The 24,808-nt window shown below is 39.1% G+C and overlaps 1 protein-coding gene across 1 annotated transcript in view; it reads left to right on the top strand.

The window, feature by feature from the left end:
- Positions 1–9,594, top strand: part of TGFBR3 (transforming growth factor beta receptor 3) — a 185,331-nt gene extending 175,737 nt beyond the window's left edge. Inside the window, exon 17 of the mRNA XM_033114407.1 lies at positions 8,766–9,594. Coding sequence (XP_032970298.1) covers positions 8,766–8,884 — 119 coding nt within the window. The 3' untranslated portion in view covers positions 8,885–9,594. The remainder of the gene's footprint in view (positions 1–8,765) is intronic.
- Positions 9,595–24,808: the final 15,214 nt, after the last annotated feature.

The following is a 24,808-nucleotide window of genomic DNA, read 5'->3' as shown; positions in this document are numbered from 1 at the left end:
ATTCTCCATTGAATCAATGAATGCCCCGATCTTTGGCCTTACCATGGGCCACCCAAGTAGCCAAGCTGAAAGGATGCCTGCTGTAAAGGGAAGAGAAGCACAGAAGGGCATTGAGAAGTCATATCTTGATCCTCATGAGAATCTTCATTTCAAATACTGCACCCTCCAACTGAGTTATTTCAGATTATGGCAGAAGGAGAGGAAGGAACCCTTTGGCACCTAGCACGGGAGAGTCACACAATCCAGAGCAAAAAGTGTAGGAGAGTTTAATAGTGGGGCTTTGAGTCCTTAATTTATTTTTCCTCATCAGCAACCTGGGAGTGAAGTGGATTTCATGTGTGAGAGAGAAAATGAGACTCTTAAGTGTAGTAATTTTGAGGATATTCAAGTATCTGTGAACCAATTTAGGAATAGTCTTCCTCGAACAGTTTATACAAGCACCAAAAGGGACAGCTTTCAGCAAAGTATCATTTTAGAGCAAATAATTTTGTCACAGGAATATTGACATTTTCAGATCTCAGACTAACTGTACTTTGCAGCTTTTTCCAACCTCCTGCTCGGCTGTGGGGTTCTAGAGCTGTTAGCAGCTTATGCTGTATATTGGGAATGAACTTGAAAGTACTCCAAGAGGAGGACACTGCAGCCCAGAGGATTTTCTGAGGATTTTCAGCCCATATGCCTGCTGACCTGTGACTGGCTTTAGTCACAGAGCTACACCCTCAAACCCTGAAAGCTAATCCCAGGCCAGGCAGGGCCAAGAAGCCAGGTCCAGGCGGACAGGAACAGGGCAACCAAATGACACTCACTATTGGAACACACCCCACCGAACTCCCTCTGATAATCGCAGACTCGTGTCCACAGCCACACTCACAAACCTGGTAAAAAGCCAAGCCTGATTTTTATGGCATATGTTGTTGCTCATTCAGTTCCGAGGTTTGTTGTGACGACTCTCTGCTCTCCCAAACCAGAGACGTAAGGAGGAGTTTTTAAGTTTTGTTAATATAGAAATGGATTTCTAAGTAGATTGAAGGAAAACAAAGCCAAAAATCCTTCCTATGATGGTTTCCAGCAAAATAAATTATGCTGTTTTGGAAGCTAAAAGGCTTACAGACACTGTCATTTGGGCTCTCAACCTGTTAGCACCATATATGATACAGCTTCAAAATAACTTTTTATTAAAAGCTGTAACATTTTAAAGACTGCTCGTAAGGAATAGCGTAAGTGTCATACAAGTATGAAAAAGGCTCATTTCGGGACCCAACGTTAGTTTCCTGTCCCCTCAGTTTCATACCTGGGTCAGCTCTCAGCAAGTTTAGATAAAAGAAATCATAATGCAGGGGCCAGTGAGGAGAGGTGTCTACACAAACACTGACTCAGTCCATTCAATTGCCACAAAAATCTAAGCTGTGGAACTCAGACCTTATATGGCATATTTGAGGGTTCAGGCAACATTTGCCTGTATGTCAAAAACAATCCTTAATTTGGATGACTTCCCTTTGATTAGCTGTCCATTCCATCTGCAGCACAGAGCACAAAACCAAGTCACATGTTTGAATTATGGATATCTACTTACGTACCTGGAATGTGTATTAGTGTCAAAGTGCTGGGTCCCCACTTTATCATATGACAGCTTTGGGCACAATAAGGGATGCTTTCTTAAAGCTGTATTAACTCTATTTGGAAAACTCCATTCCTAAAACTTCCACTCTCCACTAATAATGGTGCACAGAGGAGGGGCAGTCAGATGGAAATGGAACTATCGAATCTTCATGCTCCTGGGAGCCTAGCTAGTTCGGGGGTCCCTAACCACTCGTCCACGAAGGTCCCAAAAGTCATATGCAAAATTATGTGTTTTTGTTTTTGTTTTTGTTTTGAGGGGAGAGGGAAAAGCGTTTGTTTTTATGTTTTGGTAAGACCTTTTAGCTTTATCATAGTAGTATATACACATTGTTTAGAGGCTGAAATAGTATTACAAGACTTGTGATGAAAAACATGAGTCCCCTGCTGCCCACTCCCTTTTCTTGATCTTCAAAGTACTAATTTTTAATCTCATAGATATGGACATTAATCCATATTGCTAAATAACGTGAGTAAATTTCTACTTCTTGACTTATCAGTTTTAGGCCTTTTCTATTGACCTCTTACTATGGAAAATGAGAACTTAGTTCTCTTTCACCCCTGTGCCTCAATCATACATTCATGCCCTTCTTGTCCTCCTACCCCCACCATCCTCCTAATAGTGAAATTTTGGTTAGATCAGTATTTACTCTTTACATTGTTATGACTACCGAAATGTTCATCACAGTCTAGCCATGTCGTTAGTATAATATTGTTTCTTAGCATGACTTTTAATTTTCCCTAGAAGTAACAATTGTTTCTCCCGCCACTCCCACATTAGCTTAGTTTTCTATATGCTTATCACTAATTCGCCTGTTGACTCTCTGCCAGTTGTCTCAAACTTCTCTTAACACATTTAGACATCAGGCCTTCTACCCATTCATTTTCTTCGACTAATCTTAACTGGAGCTTTCTGACTAGCTCCTGTGAACTGGTTGCCCTCTAAGTTTGGACACTGTTGCCTTCCTACATTCTTTCACCACTATTCTGGGGATTCTCCACACTTTTGAGCTGAGGATGTCCCATGTCATGGATCCATGTCTTCCTCCTCCTAGGTTTAAAGGGTATGTAAGATGGAAATGTTTTTCACACCTTGCAGTCTGAAAATATCCTAATTTTATACAAACACTTGGTAGGTAGTTTGGTAAGGTATAGAATTTTAGATTATAAATAATTTTCCTTCAGAATTTTGAAAGCACTCCTCATTGACTTTTTAGCTTTGAAGATTGCTGTTGGGAAATGCAAAGCCATTCAGATTCCTGACCTGTTTGTTCTTTCTGGAAGAAATTTTACAATCATAGTCCTTGATTTAGGTATATTTTCATCCATAATTCTGGGCATTAGTGGAGCCCTTACAGTCTAGAAACATGTCCTTCATCATTAAGATTTTTTTTTTAGAATTATCGGGGGTTTTTTTCTCACCCCTATTTTCTCTGTTCTCTCATTCTAGAAATCATATTTAAAAGTTGAACCTCTTGAATTGTCCTCTAATTTTGCTTTCTTTCCTGTTTCCTGTCTTTTTCCTTTCTTTGTTTATTTTCTAGATCTCTTCATTTTTATCTTTCATTTTCCTATTGAGTTTTTAATACTGCCTTCAAAATTTTAAATTCCAAGAAATTTTTTTCTATGAATTAAAAAAATATATCCTATTCTTGTCTCATGGGTGCAATATCGTATCTCTCTGAGAATATTATTATAGGATTGTTTAAGAATAAGGAAGTTCTGAGCTTGTGGGTGGGACATATTGATAGTGAACTTCCATTTGGGTGATCTGGCTGGGCCTTTTATTCAAGAACGCTTGATAATCACGTCTTTGGATTTTTTTCTCTTGAGCTCATCAGGTTTTCTATAAAACAGGTTTTCCTGTTTCCTTCCTGAAGGGTGTAGGTTTGGCTGTCAGCATTCTGGAGGTCACAGCATTCAACATATAGGTGTTCCTTTAACCTTCCTTTTTCAGTATGGTTCTCTGCCCTCACCTAGGCCTCGTGTTGATCATTCCCGGAACCCTCAGTTTCATCCTCTTTAGAGAGTAAACTTCCTGTCTTCCTCCCGGATGAGGAAGGGCAGGGTCCCAGCTCCATGGAGTAAAGAAGGGGATTTAGAGAGACCTTAGTGCTTCTTATACAGAGGTTCAGTCAACCCCACTGTGTGTATCCCTATGTTTACCCTCTCTTGTAGGGGTACCTAATGCCAGCATTTCCTGAGCTGTTAAGGGTTCTGTGTTATAACTTGGCTGTTTCTCAGCTTTTTCTATTGCAGGCTTAGGCTCTCATCTCTTGAATCTGCTAAGTCAGTTACTACTCACCAGCTTCCAGTATTTTATTGCTATTACCACCACTCTGGCTTTCTTTCTTATAGGTTTATGCCTTTTAAAAATCTGTAAATTGTCATTTTGGTGAGATTTTCCCACAGGCCTGTGAGTTGGTTGCAATTTTGTACCAATTGTCTTTTGATATCCTAATTGTAATTATTTCACAAGGTCACTCCTATAACTAGATGACCTTTAGTTTAAAGAAGTTTTCAATCAGTTTTTATCAATTTCAAAAATTATCCCACCCATTCTCCAAGCTAACAGACCTTTCTGTGGCAGGCAAAACTCTGTAAGAGGGGTGGGTTAGGTGTTGTTATAATTTATCTGTACTTTACTTGCCTTTATGGCCCATGAATGAATGCATGCAAAGTTTGATGATAATAAGAGAAGGAAGAAGGGAACGAAGAGGGAAAAGGATTGGGGGCAGGGAGAAACGAGGGGAGGCCACACTCCACATGTATCTGTACAACCTTTATTCTGACAATACAACCTATTGTCAGAAATTGGACTTGAAACTCTAGTTTGTTCAACTGCTAGTCTTGTTACCAGATCCAGGTATATTAATTATGTTTCCCTTTAGTAAACAGAGATGATTCCTAAATCACTGGGTTATTGGAGGTGAGAGTGCTTAAACAGGAAATGTATGTGAAAAGCTTTCTGAACTCCAAAGTCCTACAAAAATATAAGATATTTAAGGTTACTCAGATGTGTAGGCAGAAAAAAAATCCAAGAGTGGAAGGAATACTATGTTTCACAGAGAAAAATAAAATGCTGAAGTCTTGAATTAGGTGTTCCAGTCCCAATCCCTCGGGCTTCTATTCAGCAATCCTCGGTTGAACACACCATGTGTTCTTATAGCACATACCCAGATCTACCTGAGTCAGTGCATCAGGAACAGATGGGAACTCTGGTGTAAATGTAAAGAAGGCAGGATCCACTCTTCACCCAGGTGCTCAGGTTAAGTTAAAGTAAGATACATACCCACCGAAAACCAAGTGCAGATGCAAACCAGTTGGCCATACTACAGGAATATAGAAAGAAAGTGGTAGGCAGGACATGTTGAAAGATTTTAATTCCTGCCTTGGATCATTTTTCCCTTTCTCCATAACTTATAACAACATCTAATCCCCCCACTCCTGCAGAATTTTGGCTGCAAGAAGAAGGTCTTGTAGCTTGGAGAGTGCGGAGGGACAGTTTTTGAAAATGATAAATAGTGACTGAAAATGTCTCTAAACTAAAGGTTGAGCTTATGAAATAATTACAATTAGGATATCAAGAGATTGAGGCATTAATTGGTACAATATTGCAAATAACACATGGGCCTAGAGGAAAATATCTTTGTTTTCTTTCCAGCATCAAGTACTATTTGGTTTTCAATTCAATGCTTAAATATCTCCTAAGAAAAAAATTCCATAAATTCCCCCCTATAACTAATCTTCATAATCAGCAAGTTATTTTCTGTGTGACCTAAATCCTTATCACTGCCATATAAACTCATTTCCTCATGTTTTGCCTTCAAGTGAGATAAAGAACAGCTGTCTATTCCTCTTTGTAATAATCCCCTATGGGCAATATTTGCAGTCTCCTTTGGGCTAAATAATCAATATTCCTCTTACTTTCTTTAAAATTCTTCTGTGTTGTGGTTTCCCCATAGAGCCTCTCCATTGTTATTCACATTTTTCTTAGATCAAGTTTCTTCCTTAGGACCCGCCACCCTAAAAAACTTACAGATAAGAGCCCAGTTGTAAAGTAGACCCGCCAAAGGGGTGGCAGGAAATCAGATCGGGACAACTCCATGCCAAGCTAAAGAAATAAAACAAATTATCCCTTAATAATCTTTTTGTTTTTATTTCTAAAATATCTCTGTCAATATCTAGGCTCAGCCACAGAACAGGGTGGAATTAATCCTTTTCCTAACATACCCTCCTCCTGAATACCCCATGCCTCTTTCCCCTCATCATTCTCCCTCCTCCCCAAATCTTTCTTCATCAGTGTGGGTTTGAGATTTTAGGAGCAAAGCATGAAGACTGAACACATTTCTGATGCCAAATTTGATATTTCTGAGCAAGGAGCTTTCCTTGAACTCCTTACATTCACTAAGTGGCTTACTCTGCTTAACCCTGAGAGTCTTCCCTGCCCACCTTCTCCAGAAGTACACTGATTGTTTTTGTCACCCAAGGGATAGTTTAGAAAAAGACAGTGCTCCAAGAAATCAGAGGTCACTGTGATAGAGAGCAGAAAACCAAAGGACCCATCTCAGAAAACCCTGGGTTTAAAAAAAATATTTTTAAGCAGAAACACCTGCACATTAAATTTTCTCATGGTGACTTTCTCTGTAGTGCCACTTCCATCTAACAATACAAAATAAAATAAAAAATACTTGACTTTCTCAAAAAGTAAAAAGTTTTTTAACAATTTGGTAATATTGAGAAATATCATGTCTTGCATGTGAAAATAGCCACAGAGGTATTCTAAAGAGATAGTCTAAAGAAGGTGTTTTCAACATTTCCAAGCAGATTCTCAGACGAAGATTCTCCTTGGCACATTATCGTCTCAAGTCAATAGGTTATTAGGTTGAAGTTGACTTGTCTACCTTGGTGAAATGTATCGTGCAGTCTCAAGTATTGGGGGCTTCTTTGTTTTGTTTTATGTGGGGTTTCATTTTGGACCGTGTTTTGCATCAGCAGCACAAGAGTTTCCAAAACTCAGGAAGTTAAAGACCTTTGTAATGGGCACTGATTAAAATAAACTGACATGGCAACAAATTATATTTGGCAAGTAGACGTCGGAAAGCAAATATTCAGGCTTCCTGGGCAGGGAGTAGTACTGGCACTTTTCCTGAATGTGAATAATCCAGCACACGTCAAGTTCTGGATGAGAAAGAGTGGTTCACTGTTAATAGATGAGCCACGGCCATCTTGCTTGAGCTGCTATCAGGCTGAACAAATGAAGCCCAGGTGAGCCAAAGGCCGGGGCGTTGGGGGTGTTGACTTACCTCCTGCTTTCCTGATGTATCCTTTATTGAAATGGGGAAAAGATATATTTAAAATGGGCTTCTCACACAGCCACATTGGTCCTTCTAATTAATAACATGAGGAGCCAGCTGGGTGTGGATCAACATGTGGGTTGTGAGGGGGCTGAATTTTTAAAGTATATCACGAGTTGTTCAGGTCTCTGGAGGGGTTTTCTTGATGGGGGGAAGGGGTTGTATGGACATCAGAATAGCTAAGAGATTAGATTTCCCTCTAGAAATAAAACTCCCACTGTGGGAAAAGTGAATTCCTGGCAGAAAGTCACTGTGTGGAGGCAAAGTCCCCCCACTTTTAATTATATATACACATGACGGGTAGAGGGCAGTGCTGGGGAGGGTCCAAAATATAGATGACTAAAAAAGAAGAGTGAAAATACAGTGTTTCTCGGCTTCTGAAGAATACTGACCCCCTATCTCCCCTTCATCCCACCAACCCCGGGAGAAAAGATAATCAGAAATACATCAAGGGCCAAATATGCTTGTCGCATGTAAATACCCTGAGGTTGATGCAAAAATGTGTGCTGTAGCTGTAGGGGTCTAAAATGGGTGATAGGGAAGCTGTAACCAGACCCAGGGGCATGAGCCGGTTCTACATTTTGCAGAACTGCTTGTTTGGCAGATGCTTTTGAGGGGCCCAGAAAGGGAATGGAAGTTCCTGTACTTGGAGGGCAGAGCCTTTGCTCATGTGTTTTCGACTGATAGCTGTGTATTTTCAGTGCGACAGGAAAGAGGAGACTCATTCATAAACAGATCTGCCCTCTGGGGCTTCCCACGTTGGAGAGGGGTGGGGAGAGACTGCGGACCAAACTTGCATGAAGTTTATACTCGGGCTTTTCAAAGAAGATGCAGTGCTTGTCGTTGGAGAGCCTTGGTCACTTTCCCCCACCTAGAGCCATTTTTGAGGGCTGCCCTGAGGCCAGTTTCAGTGAAGAAGGACTTAACTCTAGAGGCGTTTGCAGTGCTAAATGCAAACCATGTGTGTGACCCGGGGTTTCCTCCCTCTCCAAAGCACTGCGCATTTGGCAAAGGGAGAGGTTTAGCTCAAATGCAGTGGGGTGTGTAATGAAAAGTGGGATGTTTACTGTGTTAGGAGATACTCACACTGCACCCTACAGTGAGCCCCAAGATGGAGGGGGCCTGTTCCCTCGCAACCTCAGTCCCTGCAACCCCAGTCCCCATATGCGAACAGCTAAACCCCTTCCCCAAAAGATTTTTCTGAGAGCAGGCTCCTCCCACCTTCATTTCTCAGGTAGGTTATGTGCGTGGGGCACCGGGCTCTCTCTGCTGGGCATAGAGTGAAACCTAGGCTTTCCCAGCCCCATTTTGAACAGTGCATTCAGAAAAAGGCCCCTAAACTGCCAATGGTCTCTTATTACAGTTTAAAGGTCTCACCTCCCAAACCCTACAATGAGAAAAGATAGACACTGTTTCCTGAATACACGTACTGGTCAGTTAGATCACACAGTACAGCTGGTGGTGGTTTCTTCCAAGTTTTTAGACACTGAAATCCTGGGGCTTCATCCTGAACTATTAGGGGTCTTAACCATTATAACTGCCTGTCAGTCAACTAAAAAAAAAAAAGAAAACACACACACACACACACACACACACAAAAACCAGTTCTCATTTTCCCATGCAGGAATCTTTAAAAACAAAACATCAACCAAAAGAACAGCCTTATGGTATAAGGCCTTCTGCCCGTGATTGACAAGAACATCAGATAAAATGGCAAAGGGAAGAATGGTCTTTCCAGGAATGCACACACATAACGAGTCTTTCTTTTCCCCTTTTCTTTATCACCCACAGGGGAGACTGCAGGGAGGCAGCAAGTCCCCACCACCCCGCCAGCCTCGGAGAACAGCAGTGCGGCCCACAGCATCGGCAGCACACAGAGCACGCCCTGCTCCAGCAGCAGCACGGCCTAGCCCGGCCGACCACTGCCAAGGGCAGGCGGGGCCTGGCCGCAGGTGTCCAGACTCCAAGAAGGCTTCATTGTGGTTCCCTTGTAAAGAGAGTGAATTTCAATATAAACATCACCTGTTGTATTCACCCCACCACCACCACCACCCAGGGCTAACGTAAAGGCGACCCCTGGACTTCTGTAACACACTAGAGTTCATGTGCGAAAGCTAAGGTGGTGGCCTTCTCCACCAGCTCCTCCCAGGCCTGGGGATTTTCAATGTGAAACACATGCCAGTTTTTAAAATGCTGCTTTGTCCAGGTAAGAACAGCCATAATTTGGGGCCCTGAGTTTTACGCAGACTCAAGGAGTTGGTAAAAGGATAATATCCAGAGAGTAGAACCAGTGAGATATGGCCAAAGATTCTTTTATAACTGAACTAAGATGTAAACTAAGAAATGCTTCATGACTTTGTAAGTGCGTTCCTCCCTGTCTAATTTGCACCTTGGGGATGCACCCTTCTCACCTTGCTGCCACACCCTGTGGGGGCTGATGTGTCCGCTGGATGGGTGCCGCCCTCAGGGACTATATGCTGACACACATCAAGGCAACATTCCTTTCTTGTGCCCTGGGCCAAAACCCAGTGCTGATTACCTTCTCAGCTTCCTCTTTCTCCCCACACTAGCACACTGACTGCAAAAATGTCTTAATGCAAATTTTGTATTTATAGACATAGAAAAATTGAAAATGGCCAAAGTCTGGGACTGCAGATGCGGGCCTGTTGATGACACTGTGTTCTGATAAATTAATGTATGAATTGGGGCAAAATTCAATTGTAAAGTTGAGGAGGAATTTGCTCGGTGATATATATATATACCAGTAAAAGCATGTACTACGTCATCTGGCACATTCGTTTTCTCAGTCGAAGAAGAAAAAATTCATTCCCCTTTTAAAAATGCGTATGCCTTCAGAGTTGAAACTTATTCTTAAATATATTTGGGAGAATTAGTGTTTCCTCTAAAAACATGTTAACCTTTTTAATAGACCCTTTTATAAAAACCAAACTCTCGTAAGATGTAAGTGCATGGCAGATCCTATTGGATTCCAGTGGGTTATCTGAACAGTGTCACCACTTCTGCCAGGAAAGTGCTGAGATGTGGAAGAGGGCACTCATTTGGATTGCTTTAGTTCTCGTGCCTTAAATATAGCCCAAACTCAAAAAGGATTTGAGATGGAATAATGGAATAATATGATGCCACTTTGTAGCTAAAATAAGCTCAACTGATACCTCTATGTTAAAAAAGAATGCCAAGGGAAAATGTCCGTGCCAAATCATTTACTACTGAGGATAGCTTTATTGCAAATAAATATTATTCTTTGTCTATATTTCCCCCAAACGACTCAGAATTCTACAAATAGAGTAGGCTAGATTCTACCCGCAAATACTCATATTCGTAAGCGAAGCTCACTGCCCTTGAAATAAGGAAGTTGTTTCTGGTTCTCTGTGAATGGAACCTTAATGCTGATGACACCAAGACCTAAGGACAGTGTCCACAAGACACTGTAGGTGGAGGCAAACGATCATTCTTACTGAATTATAGATTAGTAGTCTGGTTGATTCGATAGGTGTAAACGTTCAATCAGGATAATTTTAACCAAAACACATTACTGGAGGGCTAAGATTTCCAAGCTGTCTACATTGATAATTTTGCATATCTCCACATACAAATGAAAACATGAGATTAGAGAATATTTTCCTTCAGTTAACTTTTTTTTTTTAACATAGAGGTATCATAGTGGAGGACCTAGATTACGCTACCTGTGTTTGAAAATAATGCGCTTTGCCTAACCTTCAGCAGAATGTATTGTTTTAGCATATTCTATGTATAAAAAAGTTTAAAGATGTCTTCAAAGAAGACTAGAGTCTTTAAGTCACTTATAGCTATATTTTACTACAAAAATTTGTGTATAAAGATATATTTAACTGTTTTAGATTTTAAAAAAAGTACTCCATATGAAATGTTTAATTTCAGTTACTGTGAATTTTTTTGATCAGTTCTTTGCTTTTTAAAAAACCGTCTCCTTCCTGTTAAAAAGAAAATTAGTTATTAGTTATTAAAAGATCCAGTTCTTAGATGGACAGGGTTAAAACCTTTTGTAATATATTTAAATGTATATTTTTGAGAGAGATGCTACATTGCCAATGATTTTATAAGTAATTTAAAATTAATTTACAAATTTATAGATGCAAACCAAAAGATTTTAAAAGAAAAAAGTCAGTTTTATTTGTTTGGGTCTTATTGTCAAAAGTATTATTTAGATCAAGAAATCCATGTTGATGAAACTGGATCCCATATTAATTGGAGAGTGAATGTCATTAAGTATTTCTGAAATGTTTCTTTAAAAAATGAACATAAAAAAAATAGTTTTCTCCCTAGCTTCTTGTCATAGCATTTCCAATTGCTTCATACTTCACAGTTTTAATACAAAATACAAGCTCAACTTTATAACACATTTTGCAAGTTTCTATAAAACTGTTGTTATATTCCAGTTAATTTCTTCTATCTGCAAAGTCTTGCTACTTCTGCAGGCTACAGCCCTGATTTGCAGAAGCCATTTTTGTTTTGTTCAGTTTGATGCTAAAGCTATTGTTGTAATGCTCCAAACTCCAAGGCAGATTGTATAACATCCTATAGCTTTTTACCATGTGGTGTTTACCAGCTGTTACTCTGTGTTTTGTAAGTCAGAAATTCCTTCTGTCTAAGCTGTTTCGATAGCATTTTCTAAACAACAACCAAAAAAATGGTCTTTTCATTATCTGTAATAAGATTGTAAACCCATTTCCTGTGTGTGTTCTGTAGTGGGCATGATTGTGAGTGTGTGTGGGGGCACGTATTTGCGTGCCAGTCTTTTTTGTACTGTAACTACCTCATAATTTGAGTGATGGCTGTACTGCTGGTTATATTAACAGAGCACATTTTGTTGGGTGAATCATGTGTGTGATTTTTTTTTTCCTGTTTGTTTTAGCTGGGGGTTGTTCATGAAACTGACATGGTTTTTCTAAAAAGGACTATTATCAGTTTCCAAATACAATACTTCTCTCTTCTGGTTTTTCCTGAATGAGCCTGATTTTGTTGCTGTTTTTCATCGTCTAGGAGGGTAAAAAGAGTACCCTTAAAATCCCTGTGGCCAGTTTGAACACCCCTGTTGTATGTAGTCTTTTCTCTGTTCAATGTGTCAGCAATTTTGTGAACATGCTTAGATATATAATTTTGATAACCACAGTTTTAAGTACTTTATCTGTGCATAATAAAAAGATATATATCAATTATTAATACATGTCTTGTTTGGTCATCATTAAATTCTACCCTCAGGCTGATATAAAACCCTTTTTCATTGTGACTGTCTTCTAAATTTATCTTCTGATACAACTGTGTTGATGAGAGAGGGGAATGGCTAAGAGAATACCCTAGACTCATTAGAGCAGAGGGAAGGGGTGGACAGACCAGAAGAAGAGTGCAGCAGGAGCTGTCACTCTTAGAAGATTGCGGCAGGAGATAGAGGTGGGTGTCAGCTTTGAAATCACTCCTGCGCCTTCTGTCAATCTCCTAGAGGCAAGGAAAGAGAAATCATATGTGTGTTGGATTTACTCTTTTCATTCCCTCCAAATACCCCAAGGGAGCTTCCAGCATTCTCTCTCAAGATGGCACTACCGTCTTCCTGCTGTCTAAGCCAGAGAAAGTTGGGAATCTTGACTCCTCTTTGGCCCCCACACTCCCAAATTAATAAATCCAGGTGTATTCTATCTTTGGAACATCTCTTTCTCCAAACTACGGACTTATTTCTACTCCGACTGCAGTTACCCAGATTCTGATGCCCATTATCTCTCAAGCTGAATCATTGCAACAGCCTAACTAGTATGTTGACGTCCCAGTTTATTACCCTCTAATTCTTTCTCCACCATGCAGCCAAAGGAATCCTAGAAAGACTCAAATCACATCACTTCCCAATTTAAAGCCTTTAAATAATTCCTCCATTTGCCTCAGGGTAAAATTCAAACTCCTAAACATAGTTTAAAGAGAATAATCTGCCTACCTTCCCCGCCCCTTCTCTCACCTCTCTGGAGCTCAAGTTCTATGTGGCATATAACATCCCCCCCACCACCACCAATTTATATTATGAAAACAATTGTTTTATTACTAAGGATTAAATTACTGTGTTTCCCCCAAAATAAGACGTAGTCAGTCAGCTCTAATGTGTCTTTTGGAGCAGAAATTAATACAAGACCCGGTCTTATGTAAGACCCAGACTTTTATATTTATTATATTATATTATGTTATATTATATTATTATATTAATTATATTAAAAACCCAGTCTTACAGTAAAATAAGACCGAGTGTTATATTAATTTTTGCTCCAAAAGATGCACTAGAGCTGATTGTCCCGCTAGGTCTTATTTTCAGGAAATATGTGTTTACAAACCACAGTGTTCTATCCCTATCTTCTCCCTTTTCGAGAATTAATGATTTAGATGGTTAGAAACAGACTCACAAAGTATCAAGGCCAGCAGCCCACCCCTCACACCTCACACAGGTAGGAGTCCACACAGCCCGTACAGTGTGAGGGGCTTAATCAGCATCACACTCCAGGATGATTGGAGTCCTTGTTACGGATGAGAGTCCAGCCATTTTCCAGGACCAAGATTACACCTTGGAGCCAGCTCCTCACTCAGAGGATGGAGGGAGAAATTGTCAGTTCAACTAATTTTTTTGCCATTAAGTTTTCCTTGTCTCTATTGGAACAGGAACATGGGCGATCCATAAATGGGCTTCCGAGAGTCTATTAACTACCTGAAATTGTAAAATTTTGCACTGATGTGTCTGGGCTTTTTGTTGTTGTTGTTTTGGGTTTCTTCAGTGAGAGAGTCCAAAGCCTTTTTGTAGTTACATCTTGTAAAATAATTATTTTTCTTGCACACACAATATGTATATATAAAATGAACGCAAACAATACAGACATAGGTAGCAGTGAAAATGTCGCCATAATCCTCGCAGAGATAATAATACTGATTTTGTGTATGTGTTCCCAGACATTTCCTTATGTTCATCTCAACATGTACATGTGACTATAATAAACATCGCATCATAACATTTGTTACTTGCTTTTTTTTCCCACATGGCGTATCTTTTATCAGCTTTCATTAGATGAGTGCTGATCATCACCTTTTTACTAGACTTTTCTTAAATTGCCAAAGTAAAACATGGCCACTGTAGGAGGTGAAATAAAAGTTATTCGTTAACTCTCTTTCCCACCTCTTCTAGTCACTTCCCTGGAAGAACTGATGTTACCTGGCCTTTTCTCTAACTCAAATGTGTTCACAAACAGAGAAATTTTAGTTTTGTTTACTAAAAAAGGGGATCACAGTATACATACTCTGAAAGTTGCTTTTTTCACTAACATAGACCTCCCTCTACATTAGTAGATATAGAACAAATTCATGCTTATTAATGGCTATATGATTCTTCATAGAATGAATTTAAGCCAATTAACTAGTGATGGACATTTAGAGGTGTTATTTTCAGGGTTTTGCCAAGACATTCTGCTGCAGTTAATATCCTTAGATATACACGTCCTTGCATTCTAGTGCTTTAAAGCAAAAAATAAGTGACAATGTCACAAAGAAACTGACAAATTCATCATCACAGTAGAAGATTTTAACATATTACTCTCAGAAGTTGATAAAAAGATTTGAACAATGCAATTACGCTTGACCTAATGGGCATACATAGAATCTTGTATCCCCAAATTAGAATTTTGTACATATGAAATATTTATAAAAATGGACTACTGCTAGACCATAATGAAATTCCCAGCAAACATCACAGAACTTAATCATACTGATCAAGTTCTTTAACCACAATGCAAGTAGTTTTGAAATCAGAAAAGGATAATTTAGAAATACTCCATACATTTGGAAATTTTGAAACAATTCATAGTTCAAGAAGTACTCATAAGAGAAATTAGAAAATATATACAGTTGAAAACTAATGAAAATACTAAATTCAAACATTCATCCAGCAGCAGTAATTTATGAGAAAATTATACTTGTAAAATGCTCCCAGTGGAACATAAAGAAAGGTTGAAAATGAAAGTTTATCCAATATGGCAAGTTAGGAAAAACACCAAAAATGAATTATTACTTAAAAAGACTATTAGAGATAGATAAAAAATAAGTAAAAATAAACATTTGCATTAGGAATGAAAAGAGGACAAAGCAATATATACTGCAGAAATTTTAATAAACAAGGGATTACCAAAGCAACTTTATTCTAATACATCTGAAAACAGAATATGTGGGTGATGTGTCAGTCAGGGTCCTGTTGGGTGAACAGAAATCACCCTAGGTATTTCAACAGAGAGAAATTAATATAAAGAATTAGTTCAGCAGGTGATGGGTGGTGGAAAAGGTGAAAGGAGGACACTGAGGTAACACATAGTTAATTCATGTAGGAAGAATTACATCCCTAGGGCTGGAGATTGTTGGAACTTGAAGTTGGGAATGGTTTGCTGAGTCCCAGCACGAGGTTCAGCAGGAAGATAGAAAAGGATATATAGGGAACTAGGAGACAAAAGCTTAGGAATGGCCTGGAAAAAGTACTTTGCCAAACAAAGAAGCAACAGAAAATCAAAAATACATTTAACCATTAAGAAAAATCTGTGGTTTAAAATTTACTCACAATAAAACAGAACACAAAATTAAAAATAAACACTGCCAAACTCAGAAGGTTTTACAGGTAAGTTTTACCAAGTAGTCAAAAAATCGGTAATGCCAGGATCATGGTGGTTCTTTTATTTTGGGGATGGCAGGTCAAAGGGAGTGAGTTTTTTAATATTAATATCTATTACCACATTACTTTTGCTAAATGTTGTAGCGAATCACACTGCCACAGGCCTCCCCGTCAGTAATGGGCATGTTGAAACAGAGCTTGGGTTCCGGGCATGAGACCACCTGGGTTTGAAACTTGGTTCTAACTATTTGCTACCTGAGCTATTTTCTTAATAAAAAAAAAAAAAAAAAATCTTAGCCTTGTCAGAACATTAAATAATTCACATTAAGTGTTTAGGATATACTAATCACTTAAAATCACTTAATAAGTATCATCTACTATAACCTTTACCAGCATTACCTGTTTTAAATTTTGCCAATCTGATGGTTGAAAAATTATATCATTATTTGAACTTATATTATCCTTATTGCCGATGTGTTTTAAATTATTATGATATAATTACTGGTCTTTTCCAGGTCTTTCTGTACATTTCCATTTCCTTTGCCCATTTTTATTGAGTTATATTTTTCTTAATCATTTCCAAATTAGTGATATGATATGTCACATATCATGCATGATAAATATTTTCCTAATCCATGAGGTCTTTTCATGCATTCTGTTTATAATGGAAATTGCCAATATAAAATGTTTAATTTTATGTAGTTGAATATGTTTATCTTTTCCTCTTGACTTCTGGGTTTCCTGCTTAGGGTTTTCTTGGCTTAGAGTCTCTCTAGACATATACTAATACTTTCATTAATTTATTTTTAAAATTTAAATATTTATTCAATATTTTTGTCCTATATGGGAGTAGGGGGGTCTGTTTTTGGTGGTTTTCAAGATGATTATTCAATGCTACCAGAAGCATTTATTTAAAAGTTCATCCATTTCCCACTGAATTAAAATTCTGAAAAAGAATGGTAAGAGTGATTTGGCCTTAGCAGATATTAAAATTTAGTGTAAAATTTTATTATAATAATTGTATGGTAATAGCATAGGAAGATTTAAGTAGATTACTCAAACAGATAGATAGAGCAACCAGAAATAGATCTAATTTATTGGGATCTTAGCATATGACTAGTCATACGTAGTTTTCATTAGATTCAAAAAGGATTCCATGACCCATAATAAGAGAGATACGCTGTCAGTTTTCCTTGTTAAAAAAAAAAAAAAGTCTTATTTTTTTTCCCTCTTATTTCAAAAATTTGTCTGAAAAACAAAAATTTGATTAATATTAAGTCTTTTCCAAACTTTTCATGGTTCAACAAGGCCAGGCCATGGGGGTGATGTGCCACCCCAATGGATCTGGAGAGCAGAGCATCAAGCCAAAGAGATTATTCTCAAGCCTTGGAGTTTGTCTTGCTAGATTTTGGACTTCCTTGGAACCCATAACCCCTTCCTTATTTCCTATTTCTCCCTTTTGGAATGGGAATTGTGAGGGAGGAAAATAATTTTCTCTATACACTTCTGAGTTCTCAGCTGAGACCCCCGTAATAAGAGACATATTAACAAGAGAAAAACAGAGGTTTATTAACATGTATACCTCATATATACATGGTAGATACCCAGGGATAAATAAGTAATTTAAGGAAATGGCTTTAGAATTCAGGATTAAATATCATCATATTAGGGAAAGGGGAGGAAGGATATAGAACTTTTAGAGGAGAGTAAATGATTTTTAGGAAAGATGAATGGTCCCTTAGAAGAATAAATGGGAGGTATGATAGTTTGTGACAAAATTTGGGTGTGGTGTCTATTTCTAATCTGCTCTCTTGTGATCAGTCAATCCTCCTCAGTTGATAAAACTTCCAGAGAGGGCATTTATGACAATTAATGACAGATCCTTTTGGAGGATTTGTCTTTAGTCAGGTAAGGAGAGTTCAGAGAAAGCCTCTTCCTGTATTTGCTGTCTTTCAAGTGCTTACAGCTTAAAATAATCGATATACCAAGGCAGCATATTTTGGGGTAGCCTGTCCTGAACTAGAGTTGTACTTTGGGGTAGCGTATTCTGCTGCCCTTCAGAATGTCTATCCTATTCCTGCCCCGCCATTGTCATTTGGAAGCACATAACTTGTTTGGTTTCACAGGTTCACAGCTGGAGAGGAATTTTGCCTCAGGATGAATCATCGCTACCTTCATTCTCACTCATATAAGATGTAGATGAGGTTTTGGGTTTTACAGTTGATGCTGGAGTGAGTTACTACTTTGGGACTGTTTGGATGGAATGAATGTATTTGGCAAGTGAGAAGACATGAACTTGGGATCCCAGGGGTAGAATGCTATGAACTGAATATGTCCTCCCACAATTCATATGTTGAAGACCTAATCCCCAATGTGAAGCTATTTGGAGAAGAGCCTTTGAGAGGTAATGAGGTCATGAGCATGGAGCCCTCATGATAGGATTAGTGCCTGTGGGGACAGAGCCCCAAAAAGCAGTTTCCAGGCTCTCGGCCTCACATAGAAAGGTGCTGGCTCAGGTACTAAATGGCCATTGACTGTGATCAAATGGCCATCAGCTGTGGCTAGTTGGCCGTCAGCTGTAACCAGTGAATCATTGGGCACTAATATAACTGCCGTGGCTACGCTAGCAGCAAAAGGGGGAGCTAGCAAGGAGATGGTGGCTGAGTCTGCAAGCGGTGCAGTGAGGGTTGAGAATTGTGTGGCTCCTGGTTCCTGTGTCTCCAACCCAGCCGCTAGTGAGAGTATAGTGGTATGACTCCCCTACCTGTGGCTCCGTGGGTGTTCCTTTGTGGCCTCACCATGTCCTGCATTCTTATGTGGGGAGCTGAGACCCTGCAGGCCGCCCCGCATGACACATGGCGAAGTCGGCAGGATCCCCTGCACTACAGTGCCCTAATAAGAAGAGACAGGAGAGGCCTTACTTCCTCTCCCCCTCGTGTAGGGATGTAATGAGAAGACAGCCATCCACAAGCCGGGAAGCAGACTCTCACCAGATCTGCCAGCACCTTGATCTTGGATTTTCAGCCTCCAGAACTGTGAGAAATAAATGTTGTTTAAGCCACATAGTCTATGGTATTTTTTATAGCAGCCCTAGCAGTCTAAGACAGAAATAGTTGATTTGTTGCTACTTCTTCCCTCCCCATAAATGTTTACAGAAAAATTAGTATTAACTAAGTAAACATCATTTATAAGGGGTTGATTTGTTCCAGCACTTATGAATGTTATAATAATTCTGTAAAGTGAAGAAATATTACCAAGTGCCATTTTAAAGGAAAATGTCAACTTCTTTTTTGTTTCAAAGCTGGTCAAACCTATAGCATTGCACTTCCCTAACTCAATGTGTTTGAAGATGGGCAAACGGCTTGTTTACATTTTATAGATATCATTAATAATCTAAAGTTTGAGCTTTTGCATATTTGCTGCCTTTGTGTCTAAATTTCAATCTCAACTTTTTCAGAGGAACTGAATACTGCACTTTATGTAGATTTGATTTCACACATAAAAATAAGGTCAAATTACATCACCTCCCCTCCCTCAGAAGATCACAATTTGAATTGATTTTTAATGACCTTCTCCATTTACTGCCTCTGAGATTTCATTAAAAGAAAGAAAAAGAAAGGAAGGAAGGAAGGAAGGAAGGAAGGAAGGAAGGATTAGCACGGTAGAACTACATGACTGAAGTGAACACTACTTTCACTTAAAAAGACACATACGTTTTCATCTAAGCCATTTTCCTCTTTTGTTTTTATTTGCATGTTCTCATATTTTCTTTCAGTTCAGAAGCCCCAGAAGTGATGATCAATTTATAGACCACAGCACACCAGCTGTACAAGAAGAAAGGGCAAGGAGAACAAGAATTTCTCAGCTTTAAAACCCAATTTGTTTCCTTTCATTTGACCAATCAAAGATCCAGAGTGGAAAGTCTTCATAAGTCACTTGGGTGGGGCAGCTTTTGCCGGTCTGTTACTTGTCCCGATTTATAAACTGCCTGACATAGCTCCTGCAAAGAACACAGTGCACTTGACAAGAGTGTTGAAATAGTGCTGAATTTTAAAAGGGGAAAAACACATGGATTCTGTTTAGTGGAGGCGAAGGGTAGGGAGGGATTGTTGGTATTAAATCTGAATTGTTGGTATTAAAACCCAACCAAGATAATAATAATCTTCCCCAAAGGTGGAAGCTAGAGCTTCAAGTATCTTCATCAGAAACCAACTTCTGGGGCCACTACTCTTTCAAGATAAGCACAGCATCTGCAGAAGAGTGTCTTCATTGAGGAGTCTAGTTGTCAAATTTTTTTCCTAAGTGGAGAGGGGAGGTGAAAACAAAAAGCTGCTTAGACTTCAAATTAGCCTTAAAGGTAGAAGTAGCTGTTGGAGCATCCAACCTGGACTCTAGGGAAATTCACCATTCTTTGCCACTCTATTACAGTTCTAAGAGAAGGTAATTCAGTTATCGTGCTGTTTACCTTAAACAGCCAGCTATTTCTCCAACAAAATGGGTTTGTTCAGGAACAACAAAGAACTGCGATTAGGAACATGCAGTCTCATGGCAAACCATGCACAAGTCCAGAGAACAAAGGAGAGGAAATTTCTTTTATAGAGGAAAGGAGGAATTCAGAGGGGCTGTTGCAAACAAAGAGTACATTGGAGGAAACTGGGAATTTGAAGTGTAATGGCTTTTCATTGGCTGAATTATAAAAGTCTTTCATTGGCTGAGTGGTTGCCAGCTGAGGAGATCCTCCTTCTTCCTGCTGGAGTAGCAGAGGAGAAGAAAATCTTCCTGATGGAAATGGAAAGTACTCCTCCTGTTTGGGCCAATAGACAATGAGTAGTAGGATGTGAGAGCTCCCCCTACAGGCTCTCCCATCTCCAATTTAAATGAACTTTCTGTTTATTAATTTTCACAGTGCCAGCAAAAGAAAAAGCCGCAAATCTTTAACCCAGCCAGATAGTCCCCATTTTGACTGGTTGATTTTTTTCCCTTTTAGCATATTTCTCAGAATGCCAACGTGCAATGTAGAAACTCTTCAGTTACTACAAGAAACAGTCACAGGAAGTGTAGGAAGCAGTTAAAAGAAGCATGTAATGGAAATGGAGAATTTGGTTGCAAGTCATCTCTTGCCCACAGGTCTAAATTGAGGTGCAGTAGAGAAAAATGGAAGCAACAATTAGGAGGGAGACTCATTTTGAAGGGCAGAGGCCTGCCCATGCCCCCTGCCCCTTGCCCGGTGCCCCCTGCCTGCTCCCTTCCCTTCTCCACCTGCAATGCCTACTCACCATCTCCTCAGAGCCTGACGTCCCTCTCACAGCTGTGCTGATAGGCAATATTCTCCACAAAACGTTACAAACTGCCCATCCGTAAGTTATTTCACCACTTTCTGAGCTCCGATCATATCAACATCCACCCCATTGCTCAAAGCAGAGAACTGTTATTTTCTCCACCCCTCACAGCCCATCCATCAGCAAGTCCTTTTAACTTTACTTCCAACACATATTCTGCTTCTCCCCATCTGCACCCCCTCCTCCTAAGTCATCCACATCTGTAATGTAAACCAGCACACCCCACAGACTTTTGCATCCTTTTTGTCCCATTGCAATTTGTTTCCTACTCTGCTGCTACAGCACTTTCTTCAAAATATGCCAGATCCTGTCAATCCCGTTTAAAACTCTATGACTTCCCAGCACACTTAGAATAAGTTCCAAATGCTTCATTAAGCCCGTAATTGTTTTTAGCGCAATCAGTGGGTTTTCTTATTTTTCATTTTTGTCTTTAGCTTTTTAAATTTGTTTTTCTAAATAAAAATCCACACGATTAGAAATTTTCGATGATATAAAAAAGTATATATTAATAAGTCTTGCTCCTCCTCTTGTGTCTACCAATTCGATTCTCCCCATAGGTATTCACTTTTACAAGTTTGTCATCTCTTAAAGTAAACTCAAGCAAATAAGAATCTCTGTTCCCCTTCAATACACACACCGTGGTAGCACACTACACATGTTCTACATTTGCTTTTCTCACTTAATGTATTTTGTTTCCATATCAGAATGTAAAACAATTCCTCATTCCTTTTCTATAGCCATGTAGGATTCTACTGTGGGAACATACCATGACCTATTTAACCTGCCTCTTTCCAATGCACATTTGATTTATTTCTCTTTTGCTATTACACACAAGCTACAACGAATAACCTCATATGTAGGTTCTTTGGTTTGTGTGCAGGCATATTTCAAGGATAAAGTCCCAGAAAAAGAATTACGAGACTGAAGAGTGAATGCATTTATATTTCTAATACAATTACCAAATTGTAGCCTATTGAAGTCCCACCATTTTATGCTCCTATCAGCAATGCCTGTTTTCCCATAGCTGCACCAGCTGAGTTCACTATCCAGTTCTGGTATTTTTGCCAATCTGGTGGATAAAAATGGTACCTCCATGTAATTTTAATTTGCATTTTTCTTGTGATGAATGAAGTTGTGCATCTTTTTATATGTATAAAGATCATTACTGTTCTCTTTCAGTGAACTGTTCTGTCGTTTGCCTGTTTTTATATTGGGCTGTTGTCCTTTACCTTCTCAATTTCTAAGAATTATTGTTATATTGGGGGATTGACCCTTTATCTGTGATTATCTTGGCATTTAAAACCCTAGAAATCTGACCCCTCCTCATCTCTGACCTCAGTTAATATAAATCTCCTGCCCACAGGTAATGCTCTAGTCATCATGTTCTATGATCTTTTTCTTGCCTGAAGCCTTACCTTTGCTGTCTTTCTTCTGCCTGAAATGCTGTTCTCCAGATCATCGCACAGCAGGCTCCTCCTTATGTTTCAGTTCTTGGCTTAAAAGGCTTTTCCGGATCACCCAGTCTTTAGAAGACACTCAATTTCTCTCCATCACATCATTCAGGTTTAATTATTTGCATAGCACTTACTAGTCACTAATAATTTTTCGTATTTGTTTTAGTTTGTTTATTGTCAGTCTCTCCCCATCAGAATAGATGCTCCGAGAGAAACAGGGTCTGTCTTGCTTACCACTCTATCCTCATAGTTTAAAGCAGTGCCTGGCACATAGTAGGCATGTCACACAGATCCTATAATTAATCAATCATCTCATCTTCTCTTTAGGCATTTTCACACGCCTTTACAATGAGCGTTATCTGTCGGATATCATCTCCTTAGAGGAGATATCATCTCCTTAGAGAAGCCTTCTTTAATCACACAAACCAAATTAGGCATCTTTCTCATTGCCAGTCAATCTCTATTCTGTTTTTTGGCTTTCATTTTTTCCTGAGTACTTCTTCCAATCTGGAATTCTTTTTCTTTAATGGAGACGTAATTGCCATATAATATTATATTAGCTTCGGGGGTACACCATAATGAATCGATATTTGCATATATTGCAAAACGATCACCACAATAAGTCTAGTTAACAGTCTGAAATTCTTACTCATTTGTTTTCTTGCTTGTTGCATGCCTTCCCCACTAGAATATGAGCTCCATGAAAGGGGCCTTACTCGACTTGTTCACGGCTTTATGTCCAGTGCCTAGAACAGTGCTCCCCACAGCAGATCTGAAATAAATACTGTGGAATTTAAAAATTAACAAGATGGCTCTAGAAGGTACATGGAAAAAACACATGGTTAGGAAACTAACCCGGCTCAGGGATATTCAGCTCCTATTACCATAACAAGTCACTGGGCTTTGGTTTTCTCATCTGTTAAGTCAAGGACTAGATGTTGTCTGTGGCCCCTTACAGCATGACAATTCTATAACATTGTAAATTATTTTTATGATTCAAGAGTGATTATCAAAGACATGAAGCTTACCCCTCTAAGTACAAAATACTTTCCAATTTTTTCCATTTGGGATGGATATAAATTCTTCCAAGAAGTATCAGATACTTTTCTGTCTTTTAAACCAAATAACCAGAACATCATTTCCCTTCTTATTGAATCAGAGTTCTCATTCTAAAAGTAAATATTGTACCATGTTGCAAAGAAAACATTAGGAGTGTCAGTTTCTGTTGAGTGACAGTTCTCCTCATTATGGGTTGCATCTTCCCCTTCTTCAGATGTCTAATAATCTTTGCACATTATGAAAGCTACATTGTTGAGGTTTGTATTTTGTTGTCTTCTTTAATAGACGGTGGGGTTTTTTTCTTTTAGCAGGCAGTTAATTTACTTGTGGATGAACTTGGGTTTAGAGTAACCTTTACTCTAAAGTGGGATGAATGCTTCTCCTAAGATGTGGCCTTCTTGAGGTCTTTACTGACTGCCTGGAGTGTTCAGTGAGACCTTTCTATCTGGCTGGTCAGAATTTTAATATTTCCCTGTCCTGTGTGAGTTTCAGTCATTGTTTAGTTCACAGCAGCTCAGTGGTTGCTCTTTCTCTGACAGCTGTTCTTGGCCCAGCCTTGGGGATTCTTGCCCCACAGCTTAATATTCAGCCAAAGCTTCATGGGGACCCCAGAGCAGATGTCTAGAGTTCTTTCTCTGAAGAGTTCCCTCCTCTCCAGGGCTTTATCCCACAAATTCAGACCACCTCAGTAGCCCTGAACTCTGATCTCTCTCTTTTCGGTTAGGCAAGAGGGCCACTCCCTGTTTGAGAGGCCACTCCCTGTCTGAGGGCATGCTCCCTGGACCACAGTGGGTCAAGAACATCCAGGAAGAAAGCTAGGGCAATGGAGAGGTTCATCTCATTTGTATCCATCTCTCAAGGATCACGGTCCTATCTAGAGTCTCAATACAACGATTTCATACTTTTTGTCAGTTAAGAGTTGGTTACAATGGGAGACCAGTCTGTATCACAATGGCTAGAAATGGAGGTTGACTCCTTGGGTGCTTCTCAGGTGTGTAAAATTTATTTGCCCCAAAACTAAATGACCCCAGAGTGCTATATATTTTTGTATTATTTCTCAGAAAGAGTACGGTGTTTTTTAATGCTCAAATAAACTCAAAACATACGAAGAAACTGATGTAATAATTAGACATATCCCTGGTGTAACTGGCTAAGTCATAGAGTATCAGGATTCAATAAAAGAATGACTAATAACAGGCCCCGTGACTAGAACATAAGTAGGTTTGTTTCTTTTTTTTCTTTTTTCTAGGGGAGATGCTTAAAGCCAAGTCCTATTTTAAATTCATTTAGTGAACCAGTTATTTAAAG

Source organism: Rhinolophus ferrumequinum, chromosome 9 (genome assembly GCF_004115265.2).
Source record: "Rhinolophus ferrumequinum isolate MPI-CBG mRhiFer1 chromosome 9, mRhiFer1_v1.p, whole genome shotgun sequence".
Classification (NCBI taxonomy): Eukaryota; Metazoa; Chordata; class Mammalia; order Chiroptera; family Rhinolophidae; genus Rhinolophus; species Rhinolophus ferrumequinum.
Note: the sequence above shows the minus strand (reverse complement) of the source record. Positions and strands in the feature narration are given on the sequence as shown.